General features: G+C 49.0%; 1 protein-coding gene across 8 annotated transcripts in view; it reads left to right on the top strand.

The window, feature by feature from the left end:
• The first annotated feature begins 409 nt into the window (after positions 1 to 409).
• Positions 410 to 11,676, top strand: part of MTHFD1L (methylenetetrahydrofolate dehydrogenase (NADP+ dependent) 1 like) — a 234,558-nt gene continuing 223,291 nt past the window's right edge. For 4 of the 8 annotated variants that reach the window (XM_021937725.2, XM_009205871.4, XM_021937726.2 and 1 more), the window contains exons 1-2: positions 421 to 917; positions 10,746 to 10,830. In XM_021937725.2, coding sequence (XP_021793417.2) covers positions 700 to 917; positions 10,746 to 10,830 — 303 coding nt within the window. In that variant the 5' untranslated portion in view covers positions 421 to 699. Of the gene's footprint in view, positions 918 to 10,745; positions 10,831 to 11,676 lie in introns of all 8 variants that reach the window. The other 4 variants (XM_003898036.4, XM_009205868.3, XR_002521714.2 and 1 more) reach the window with 3 other exon arrangements.

The following is an 11,676-nucleotide window of genomic DNA, read 5'->3' as shown; positions in this document are numbered from 1 at the left end:
TGTGGTCAAACTGGTTTCCTTACAGTCATTTGGCTTAAAGTTTCAATTTCCAAGAACCCCTCCACAATGTTACGTGAGGACCTAGGGAATATAGGTGATATGCAAATACTTTTTTTTTTTTTTTCTCACCAAGGACTTGAGCATCTGTGGACGTGGTTCCCCTGGAGGGGCCCTAGAACCAATCAGGACTATAAAATCCTTTTAAGGTTTTAAGAAGAGCATTGTTACCTCTGTGCTCTGTCGAGAGAGAGCACTAACGAAGCCCCGCAAGCTCACCGAGATTAAGTGCCCCTACCTAAGGTTGCAAAGCCTCTTATCCTCAGGCTACCTCCAGTACAGTAAATCCAAGCCATTCCGTCTAAACTTGCCGCCCTGAGTACCAAGGGTCACCTCGGCCTTTCAGGCTGAAGGGAGGGAGGCAAAGTCTCAGGGCAGAGTCTGAGCCCCATTCCGCACCCCACCCTCTGTCTGGTACAGCCAACCAAACCAAAGTGCCCCAAGCCGTGACATCCCGTCCGGCGGCTCCCAGGCCCCCGCCCTCCGCACGTCACGGCCGCCGGGTGCAGTGCCCCCTAGGGGTCCCTGCGGACGAGGAGGAAGCGCCAGGTTCTTCCAGCCGCCGCCAGCTCGCCTGGCACGCGCCTCGCCGCCCTCGGCAGCCGCAGTTCCGTGTCCCCTGAGGACCCGCAGCCTCGCGCCATGGGCACGCGCCTGCCGCTCGTCCTGCGCCAGCTCCGCCGCCCGCCCCATCCCCCGGGCCCGCCGCTCCGCCTCCGTGTGCCCTGTCGCGCCAGCAGCGGCGGCGGCAGCGGTGGCCGGGAGGACCTGCTCGGACAGCGGCGGCTGCTGGATGGCCAGGCCCGGAGCAGCCGCAGCCCCGGCGGCCGAACGCCCGCGGCGCGGGACTCGATCGTCAGGTGAGTGTCGGGTCTGGCCCCTGGCTCAGTCTCCAGCGGCTGCGGCCCCGACCCAGGGGCGGAGCGCCCGGGGCCGCCGTGGGGATCGGGGCGCGGGGCTGCGAGTGTTTGGTGCCAACTCGTTAGGGGCGCCGGGCGGTGTGTCGGGAAATGCGGGCTTGGGGACGGCGGCCAGGCGCGCTGGCGGAGAACCGGGGATCCAGGATCCGACCCGGCCCGCGGCGCAGGCGGGCATGGGCATCCCCGATGGACGCCGAGCGGCACGGACCGCACGCCCGACTCCACGTGCGCAGCCGGCCGCCGGCTCTGATGCAATGGCGCCGGGCGCGACCCAGACGGTAAAGGGGCGGTGCGGCTGGGGCGGAAACCGGGGGAGGGGGCGAGAAGGAGACGGAGGGCGGGGCTGCGGCTCCGCGCGCCGTCTGGCCTGGGGTTCGTGGCGGGCATGCGGAGCTCGGGAGAGGCGGGCTCGGGCCCAGCGCCGCCCGCGCGAACCTCCCTGGTGTTGTGCGCCCCTCCCCGCGTGCCGCCCCTCCCCGCGCGCCGCCCCTCCTGCTGGGCTGGGGTCTGTGGCTGACGTCCGCTTTTCCCGGAACGGCAAAGGTGGAGCCGGGCCTTCGGGGCAGCCGCCGGGGTAGTCGGGGAGGTCTCAGCGCTGGTTTCCAGCCCCGCCTCGCAGCGCGCACGGAGTCGCCGCGCAGCTGAGCTTGCAGAGTTCTCTGCGGACCCAGAGCGAACTGGTAGCCCTGGACCGGGCCTTTCCCGTCCCGGTCCCAGCCCCTGGGCCCCAGCCTTCCCCGCCCCCGCCGAGAGGGGCGCCCAGGTCTCGGGCCTTGCAGGGCGAGCCCCTCGGGACAACCTGGAGGTGGCGAGAAAGCCCCTTCCGCCTCCCTCCGAACTGGGATTAGGAACGAATTCCAGGATGCGGTTTCCCCAGCAAGCGGCCCACCTCCTCCATTCACATCCTCTTCCCTTTCCCTCTAGCCTTCTTTCTTAAGGTCATTGCCTGCTTGCCTTTCTCTCTGCCTTTCCTTCCTCCCTCTGCTCTCCCATTTTCCTCCCCACTTCCCTTCTTCCCTGCCTCAGTAGTAAAATACGTTTCCTAGGCTCTTTATTATGTGGCGGTTGATTTTAAGGGGGCATTCATTTAGTTTGCCCTGTTCTCTGTCTTCTTTTTCTTTTTGTTTTAGAAATGGAATCTCCCTCTGTTGCTCAGGCTGGAGTTCAGTGGGCAGCCTCCGCCTCCTGGGCTCAAGCGATCCTCCCACCTTAGCCACCAGAGTAGCTGGGACCACAGGTGTGCGCTCCCGTGCCCGGATAATTTTATTTTATTTTTGTAGAGACAGGGTCTCACTCTTTCCAAGGCTGGTCTGGAATTCCTGGGCTCAAGTCATCGTCCCCGCCCCCAAAGCGCTGGGATTAATTACATGCCAGGTCATTAGGTTTTAACCTGCACGTTGCTGAGACTCGTCTTACCAGTTAGTCTGAGGCCAGGATAGGCGGCAAAAAACACCCCCTCCTGTCATGCTGTTTTATTTTCTAGGTAACACTGATTATTACCTGAAACTTCCTTGTGTTTGCTCATTTCTTGTCTGTCTCACCCACCTGGAATATGAGCTTCGTGAAAGACAGCTGTCTCTTTGGTCCTAGGTCCTGGAGAGAGTGCCCAGCATGTAATAGGCATTTGTGAAATGGTTACAGAAGAAATGCATCAAGATGTGGGGTCATCTGTGGGTTTTATTCATATGTTTTTTTTTTTTTTTTTTGAGACAGAGTCTTGCTCTGTCTCCCAGGCTAGAGTACAATGGCACGATCTTGGCTCACCGCAACCTCCACTTCCCAGGTTCAAGGGATTCTCCTGCCTCAGCCTCCCGAGTAGCTGGGATTACAGGAGCGCGCCAGCACACCTGGCTAATTTTTGTATTTTGAGTAGAGACAGGATGTCTCACCATGGTGGCCAGGCTGGTCTCAAACTCCTGACCTCAGGTGATCAGACTGCCTCGGCCTCCAAAAGTGTTGGGATTACAGGCATGACCCACCATGCCTGGCCTATTCATGCATACTTTTAGGTTTAAAGCCATGACTGCCTTAGAGATGAGTAGAGAGGTTAGTCAGTAGCGGGCTTTAGGGCCTGCACTGGGTTCCCGAAACTCAATTCCTTCAGGAAAATGGGAGGAGTAACAGTACCTACCTCAAGGGGTTATGGAAACAATTATGTGAGGGAACACGTGCAAAATACATAGCCTAGGACTGTCACATACAAGAGAAGTTCCTCAAGAAATGGTGGCTATTACTTTTTTTTGAGATGGAATCTCACTTTGTTGCCCAGGCTGGAATGCAGTGGCACAATCGCGGCTCACAGCAAGCTCCGCCTCCCGGTTTCAATCGGTTCTTCTGCCTCAGCCTCCTAAGTAGCTGGGATTACAGGCTCGCACCACCATGGCTGGCTAATTTTTGTATTTTTAGTAGAGACGGGGTTTCATCATGTTGGCCAGGCTGGTCTCAAACTCCTAACCTCGTGATCCGCCTGCCTCGTCCTCCCAAAGTGCTGGGATTACAGGTGTGAGTCACCGCGCCCAGCAATATTTTTACAATTCGCTAAGCCAGTGGTCCACAGACTTTTTATATAATGGGCCAGATAGTAAATATTTTAGGTTTAGTGAGCCTAGAGGCAAAATCAAAATTATTAGTAGGTACATTTATAACAAGAGAAAAGACAAATTTAGGACAGGCTCCATGGTTCATGCCTGTAATCCCAGCACTTTGAGAGTTATAGAAACAATTATGTGAGAGAACACGTGCATTCCCAGGAGTTCAAGACCAGCCTGGGCAACATAGTGAGACACCCATCTCTACAAAAAATTTTGAAAAATTAACTGGGCATGGTGCATGCCTGTAGTCTCAGCTACTGAGAAGGCTGAGGCAGGAGGATCACTTGAGCCCAGGAGGTTAAGGCTGCAGAGAGTGAAGTTTGCACTACTGCACTCCAGCCTGGGCAATGGAGTGAGACCTTTTTATTTTTTTATTTTTGCAATTAAGTATTTTTAATTAAGGTATGTACTTTTTTAGATAATGCTATCGCACACTTAATAGATGGCAGTATAGGGTAAACATAACTTTTTTTTTTATTTTACTAATTTTTTTAATTTAATTTTTTAATTTTACTTTAAGTTCTGGGAAACTTGCGCCGAACGTGCAGGTTTGTTACATAGGTATACATGTGCCATGGTGGTTTGCTGCACCCATCAACCTGTCGTCTAGGTTTTAAGCCCCGCATGCATTAGGTATTTGTCCTAATGCTCTCCCTCCCCTTTTCCCCACCCTCTGACAGGCCCCGCTGTGTGATGTTCCCCTCCCTATGTCCATGTGTTCTCGTTGTTCAACTCCCACTTATGAGTGAGAACGTGTGGTGTTTGGTTTTCTGTTCCTGTGTTAGTTTGCTGAGGATGATGGTTTCCAGCTTCTTCCATGTCCCTGCAGAGGACATGAACTCATCCTTTTTTATGGCTGCAATTTTATTTTTGTAGAGATGAGGTCTCACTATGTTGGCTAGGCTGGTCTCAAAGTCCTGGGTTCAAGTGATCGTTCTGCCTCAGCCTCCCAAAGTGCACAGATTACAGGCATGAGCCACCGCGCCTGGCTATAGTGTACCTTTCAATTGAGTTATGTGCATGGTTTACTAAAACTCTCTAGCCCTGAATTGATTCCCCAAGGATTGGAGCAAAGTGGGTGGGGGCGTTAGTCAGCTAGAAGTCACCTGGAATAGAGATCCAGGAGCCGAAGTGTATTAGGTCAGAAAAGTTAAAGAATGAGCTCCCTCAAAAGCATAGTGACCTGTTGTTCCTGGTGATGGGACTAGATGACCATAATCCCTTAGCCTCCACACCCAGCTAATTTTTGTATTTTTAGTAGAGCAGGGTTTCACCATGTTGGCCAGGCTAGTCTCGAACTCCTGACCTCAAGTGATCCACCCACCTTGGCCTCCCAAAGTCTTGGGATTACGGGCATGAGCCACTGCCCCTGGCCAGTAATAATACATTCCGTATAATAGTCACAGTAATGGTGAAAATAACAAAGCTGCTGCTGATGGCTTAGTTCTGAGTTTTAGCTACACATGGCAGCCTAGCTAGAGAGCTCACATTCCTTCCCACTGTCCTCAAAGTGGAAGCTCACAAGGCCATTTTTCTCCCCTAGGGACACGAAAATCTCTGATTAGAAACATTTATGCTACTTTTTGGATTTATTGAGCCTAATTACTCCTTTTTCTTTCTAGCTTTGTTTGTCACTGTAGGAATGAGTAACCCCAAAGAATGAAACATTACACATATAACAAGTTGTGGTGAGCATGAACCTATTTTGTTTTATTCGCTTGGGTGGTAATAGCATTGAACTCCTTTACACACCTGTACAGGCACACCTAAGATATTGTGGCTTCAGTTGCAGACCACTGCAATAAGGGGAATATCGCAGTAAAATGAGTCACACAAATTTTGTAGTTTCCCAGTGCATACAAAAACTATGTTTAGACAATACTGTAGCCTATTAAGTATGCAATAGCCTTTTGTCTAAAAAAAACCCATAGATAAGTCCGGGCGCTGTGGCTCATGACTGGAATACCAGCACTTTGGGAGGCTGAAGTGGGCAGACGACTAGGTCAAGAGTTCGAGACCAGTCTGGCTAGCATAGTGAAACCCCATCTCTACTAAAAACACAAAAATTAGCCGGGCATGGTGGTGTGCGCCTGTAGTCTCAGCTACTTGGGAGGCTGAGGCAGGAGAATCACTTGAACCCAGGAAGTGGAGGTTGTAGGGAGGCGGAGGTTATGGGGAGGCTCACCACTGCACTCCAGCCTGGGCAACAGAGCGAGACTCTGTCTCAAAAAAAAACCAAAAAAAAAAAAAAAAAGTACAGATATATACCTGAATTTAAAAATACTTTATTGCCAAGAAATGCCAGTGAGCTGGTGGAGGATTGTGCCCAGATGTTGATGGTTATTGACTGATCAGGGTGGTTGCTAAAGGTTAGGATGGCTGTGGCAGTTTCTTAAAGTAAAACAATGAGGTTTGTCGCACTGATGGAACTCTTTCTTTCGTGGAAGATTTCTCTGTAGTACTGCATGCTACAGAGAAAATGGTAACATTTTACCCACAGTAGGACTTTTTTCAAAATGGGCGTCAATCCTTTCAAACCTTGCAACTGCTTTACCAAGTACTTGATACCAACTACTGTAATCTTTTTTTTTTTTTTTTTTTTTGAGATGGAGTCTTGCTCTGTCGCCCAGGGTGGTTGCAGTGCTGCGATTGCGGCTCACTGCAACCTCTGCCTCTCGAGTTCAAGTGATTCTCCTGCCTCAGCCTCCTGAGCAGCTGGGACTATAGGTGCATGCCATCACCCCTGGCTAATTTTTGTAGTTTTAGTAGAGATGGGGTTTCACCATATTGGCCAGGCTGGTCTAGCATTCCTGACCTCGTGATCTGTCCTCTTCAGCCTCCCAAATTGCTGGGATTACAGGTGTGAGCCACCGCACCTGGCCTAACTACTGTAATCTTATAAATCCTTTGTTGTTATTTTATTTTATTTTATTTATTTTATTTTATTTTATTTATTTTATTTTATTTTTTGAGATAGAGTCTCACTCTTCCACCCAGGCTGGAGTGCAGTGGTGTGATCTCCACTCACTGCAACCTCTGCCTCCCAGGTTCAATAAACTTTCCTGCTTCAGCCTCCCGAGTAGCTAGGATTATAGACGTGTACCACCATGCCCTGCTAATTTTTTTATTTTTAGTAGACACGGGGTTTCACCATGTTGGCCAGGTTGGTCTCCAACTCCTGACCTTGTGATCCGCCCGCCTTGGCCTCCCAAAGTGCTGGGATTACAGGCGTGAGCCACTGCGGCCCGGCCTAATAAGGCTGTTTTCTTATCATTTGTGTGTCCACGGGAGTAGCAGTTTTAAATTTTTTCAATAGCTTTTCTTTCGCATTCACAGCTTGGCTAACTGTTTGGCACAAGAGGCCTAGCTTTTGACCTGTCTTGGTTTTCAACACGCCCTCCTCACTAAGTTTAATTATTTCTAGGTTTTTATTTAAAGTGAGAGACCTGCGACTCTTCACTTGAACACTTAGAGGCCATTGTAGTTACTAATTGTCCTAATTCCAATACTGTTTCTCAGAGAATAGGGAGGCCAGAGGAGAGGAAGAGAGAAGGGGAAACAGCTAGTCCAGTGAAGCAGTCAGAACACACACTATCATGAACCATCATGGCCACGTTTCAGCCAACACAATTACAATAGTAACATCAAAGATCGTCAGTCACACATCACCGAAACAAACATACTAAAAATGAAAAAGTTTGAAAGCAAGAATTATCAAAATGTGAACAAAGTGAGCAGATGCCATTGGAAAAATGATTCCCGTAGACTTAAAACACAGGTTGCCACAAACTTTCAATTTGTAGAAAAACACAATATCTGTAAATTGCAATAAAGCAAAGCACAAAAAATGATGTATGCCTATACTTTTTTTTTATCCACATCCACCCCCTAACGCCTTTTTTTTTTTTTTTTTTTTTGGTAGAGACCAGGTCTTGCTCTCTTGCCCAGGCTGGCCTTGAACTCCTGAGCTCAAGTGATCCTCTCACCTCAGCCTCCCAAAGTGCTAGGATTACTGGCATGAGCCACTGCACCCAGCCTCCACCCCCAACTATTTTAAAAGTCTAATTACTTTTTGATGATTGCCAACTTACCTATAGAAGTGTTCCTTTCAGCCCGGTGAGGTGACTCACCGCGGTAATTCCAGCACTTTGGGAGGCTGAGGTGGGTGGATCACAAGGTCAAGAGATCGAGACCACCCTGGCCAACATGTTGAAATCCTGTCTCTACTAAAAATACATGGTGGCGTGTGCCTGTAGTCCCAGCTACTCGGGAGACTGAGGCAGGAGAATTGCTTGAACCTGGGAGGCGGAGGTTGCAGTGAGCAGCAGCACTGCACTCCAGCCTGGCGACAGAGTGAGACTGTCTCAGAAATATAAAAAGAAGTGTTCCTTTCATCAACTATGAATGGATCAAGACTATGAATGTTTCTGAGAAAATTATTGCTGTTAGTATGAATGTTTTTAGTGTTTAAGGGTAGCTTTGGGGCACAGAAAAAAACAAACATGTACATTTATAAGAAAAAAGGGAAAGAGCCACTGTAGTATACCTGTTTTGCAGATGAGGAAACTGAGGCTCTTAGAAACTATTGCCCACGCTAGTAAACGAAATGCCCAGTACCAGTCCTGGGCTGTATTTCCACTTAGTGTCTCAGAACTACCTGAACTCTATTAAAAATGCGCATTTCTGGGCTCCACTGACACACGTTGAATCAGTCTTTCTGGGGTGAAACACCAGAACCTTTATTTTTTTTGAGACAGAGTCTCGCTCTGTCACCCAGCTAGAGTGCAGTGGCGCCATCTTGGCTCACTGCAGCCTCCACCTCCCGGCTTCAAGTGATTCTCCTGCCTTAGCCTCCTGAGTAGCTGGGATTACAGGCGTGCACCACCATGGCTGGCTAATTTTTGTATTTTACTAGAGACAGGGTTTCACCATGTTGGCCAGGATGGTCTTGAACTCCTGACCTCAAGCAATCCATTCACCTTGACCTCCCAAAGTGCTGGGATTATAGGTGTGAGCTGCTGTACCTGGCCTGGAACCTTTATTTTTACCAAACTCTCCAGTGATCCTTATACCATGAGCCGCTTGGGACCCACACTCCAGTGCTTTCCTGGACCCAGACAAAAATAAGAACCTGGCATAGCCAAATTAACAGTCACAACAGGCTGGGAAGAGCATGGCATATGGGCCTCAGTAACCCATTATTGGATGGATGGATTTTAGTGCTTATTTATAAGGTGATTTGTAAACTTTCCCATATGGTCACATGTATTCAGCACAATAATACAATTAATTCCCTGGGAATGAAGTAGCTTTATCCCAAGTGTTTCCAAACAAAACTAACTGAAATGTTCCCAGGTTATAGACAGTTGCCTGCACCCAGTCCATCTGTTCCAACCCAGCTGGCAGTAGAAAGGCTGGTCCTGGTTGTGAGTCTGAGCAGCTCTCTCCCCTAAAGCCCCCCGTCTGGGAACTGCAGTGCCTCCGGTTCCATTTGTCAGCTGTGTCTCTCTGAAAACTGGGGGAAGCTTCCCAATGCCTTTCTGCTCTTGGCAATGTACTGTTGATGGCATTGCCTGGAACTTCTTCGCCCTGCATTTCTGTTAGGTGCGGTGAAAGACCCTGTCGGAGACTGAAAACAAAATGTAAGGGTGATCTTAGCACTGAAGCCTGGGGGCTGCTGTGGCTGCACCTTTGGTCTATTGTGAGAGGGGAAAAAGCCAGCTCCCAGTGCTCATGTGCTGCTGAGAACATATCACAGGGTGGTGGTGAAGTTAACCTCTGCAGTCGCTCATCCCAGAAGATTCCAGAAAGAGCTGAGCTCCTAACACTTTCTTTCTTTCTTTTTTTTTTTGAGATGGAGTCTTGCTCTGTTGCCCAGGCTGGAGTGCAGTGGCATGATCTCGGCTCACTACAACCTCTGCCTGCCAGGTTCAAGCGATTCTGCTGCCTCAGCCTCTCAAGTAGCTGGGATTACAGGTGCCTGCCACCATGCCCAGCTAAGTTTTGTATTTCTGATAAGATGGGGTTTCCCCATATTGGCCAGGGTGGTCTCAAACTCCTGACCTTGTGTCTGCCCGCCTTGGCCTCCTAAAGTGCTGGGATTACAGGCGTAAGCCACTGCACCTGGCCCTTTTTTTTTTTTTTTTTTTAAAGAAGAAATTGAGTCTTGCTCTGCCACCCAGGCTGGAGTGCAGTGGTACAGTCATAGCTTACTATAGCCTCAAACTCATGGGCTCAAGCAGTCCTCCAGCTTCAGCCTCCCAAGTATCTGGGACCACAGGCATGTGCCACCACGCCCAGCTAAATTTTTTATAGAGATGGGATCTTGTTATGTTACCCAGGCTGGTCTCAAACTCCTGGCCTCAAGCAGTCCTCCTGCCTTGGCCTCTCAAAGTCCTGGGACTACAGGTGCATGCCATCATGCCAGGCCTTCTATCACTTTTACCTAGGCCTGCTCACCCCAGGCTGGCACCTTCCTCAGAGGTGGGAGGTGAAGGTGGCTGCTGCTGGGCATTTGGGAGGTACAGGTGCAGACTATGTTGTGGATTCTCAGAGGACTGAGAAGCTCTCTCTCTCTCCCTAGGAGGCTTTAATAGTGTTACCAAAGTGGATCTTCAGTGTTTCTGGAACTTTCCTCTCCTTCATTTCCTTCCTTACCTAATTCCTTCTTTAAATTCCAGGACCTGGATCTTATCCTGGCTCCACACTTTTTGTCCAACAGCAAGCCCCCTGTCTTCACCCCGCTAATCTACCCTGTCTTCACTTCCCTCTTCCCACTTTATTTGCTTTCCCCATGGACCCATACTCAGGGTTTTGGGAGGATGGCAGCGGAGTATGGTGGAGGAGAGGGATTATTTAAAGTAGAAACCCAAAGTTTTTATTATAGTAAACTTTTAAAATACAAGAGAAAAATTCACCCCTAGAAAATTATTGTAAACATCTGGTTTGTTTCCCTCTGCATAGTTTAAAAACTGGATTGCCACATTTTACCTTGAGTTAGTGTCTTGATTTCATTGTTATGCTGCCTGCCCACTCCATACTGTACACTTGGAGTGTGTCCTTCTGTGGTCTAGTTATTTTCTCTTGCAGGAACGAACTTTCTGAGAAACTGTGTCGTGTTAGTCCTTTCTACTCATTAACCAAGAAATCACAATGTTATTTTTCTTTCTCAATGTAGAGAAGTCATTCAGAATTCAAAAGAAGTTCTAAGTTTACTGCAAGAAAAAAACCCTGCCTTCAAGCCGGTTCTTGCAATTATCCAGGTAAGCTGAGAACAAAGTTCAGTCCTACTATTTTAGGATGCCTTTCAATTTAGAAAATGATTGTATGCAAAAGAACACCTGCATTTCTTGCCAAAGAGGAGAGGGCTCAGTTGGCAATGCTGTTTTCTTTGGTCTTTTGCTTCTTTGGGGTCGTGGGTGAAGTACTGCTCTGCTTCAGAGTGTCTTCTTGTGTGACTTTCCTCTCTGAGATATGAGTAGCTTTCAGAGGTCTAGGAGATAGGTACTTACATGCATTGCATTACACAGGATATATCGTGGTCCATGTGTGCTCACAAATGCTTACCAAATGTGATTTGAAGGTGCTGGGGGAAAAAGTCCCAGTTTGTTTCAGTGGAGGCAGATGCTAGATGAAACATGAGTATTTGGTAATCTTTTTACTCTATCTTTTAAAACCTGCCGTAAACTTAATGGGACAAAAGTCATTACCCTGTCAAAAGGACTTTGCATTCCACATACTTCTTTTGGCTGCAGTCCCTGGTTCTGAGCCACAGTTGGCCCCAGTTGCCATCCTGATTGGCACACTTGTGTGATGGCAGGTGCCGAGAAATAATGAGGTGAGCCAAGCCTGGAAGCAAACACAGCCCGACAGTTGGGCTGCTACCGCGGGGCTTGGCACGCACTTAGGGTATCAAAATAGCAGCCTCTGGTTCCATCGTGCTGCCATGCTGCGTATTTCAGGATGACAGAGCTGTGCTCAAGTTACTTACATTCTCTGGGATCTGTATCCACATCTCATTACAAAGAAAGGCAAGTTAGAACAATAGAAAGAAAATTAGATTAGGACTCGGGCCTCCTGGGAATCTGCTGACTCCCTGCCTTTCCATC

The sequence above is a fragment of the Papio anubis genome, chromosome 6, assembly GCF_008728515.1.
Source record: "Papio anubis isolate 15944 chromosome 6, Panubis1.0, whole genome shotgun sequence".
Lineage (NCBI taxonomy): Eukaryota > Metazoa > Chordata > Mammalia > Primates > Cercopithecidae > Papio > Papio anubis.
Note: the sequence above shows the minus strand (reverse complement) of the source record. Positions and strands in the feature narration are given on the sequence as shown.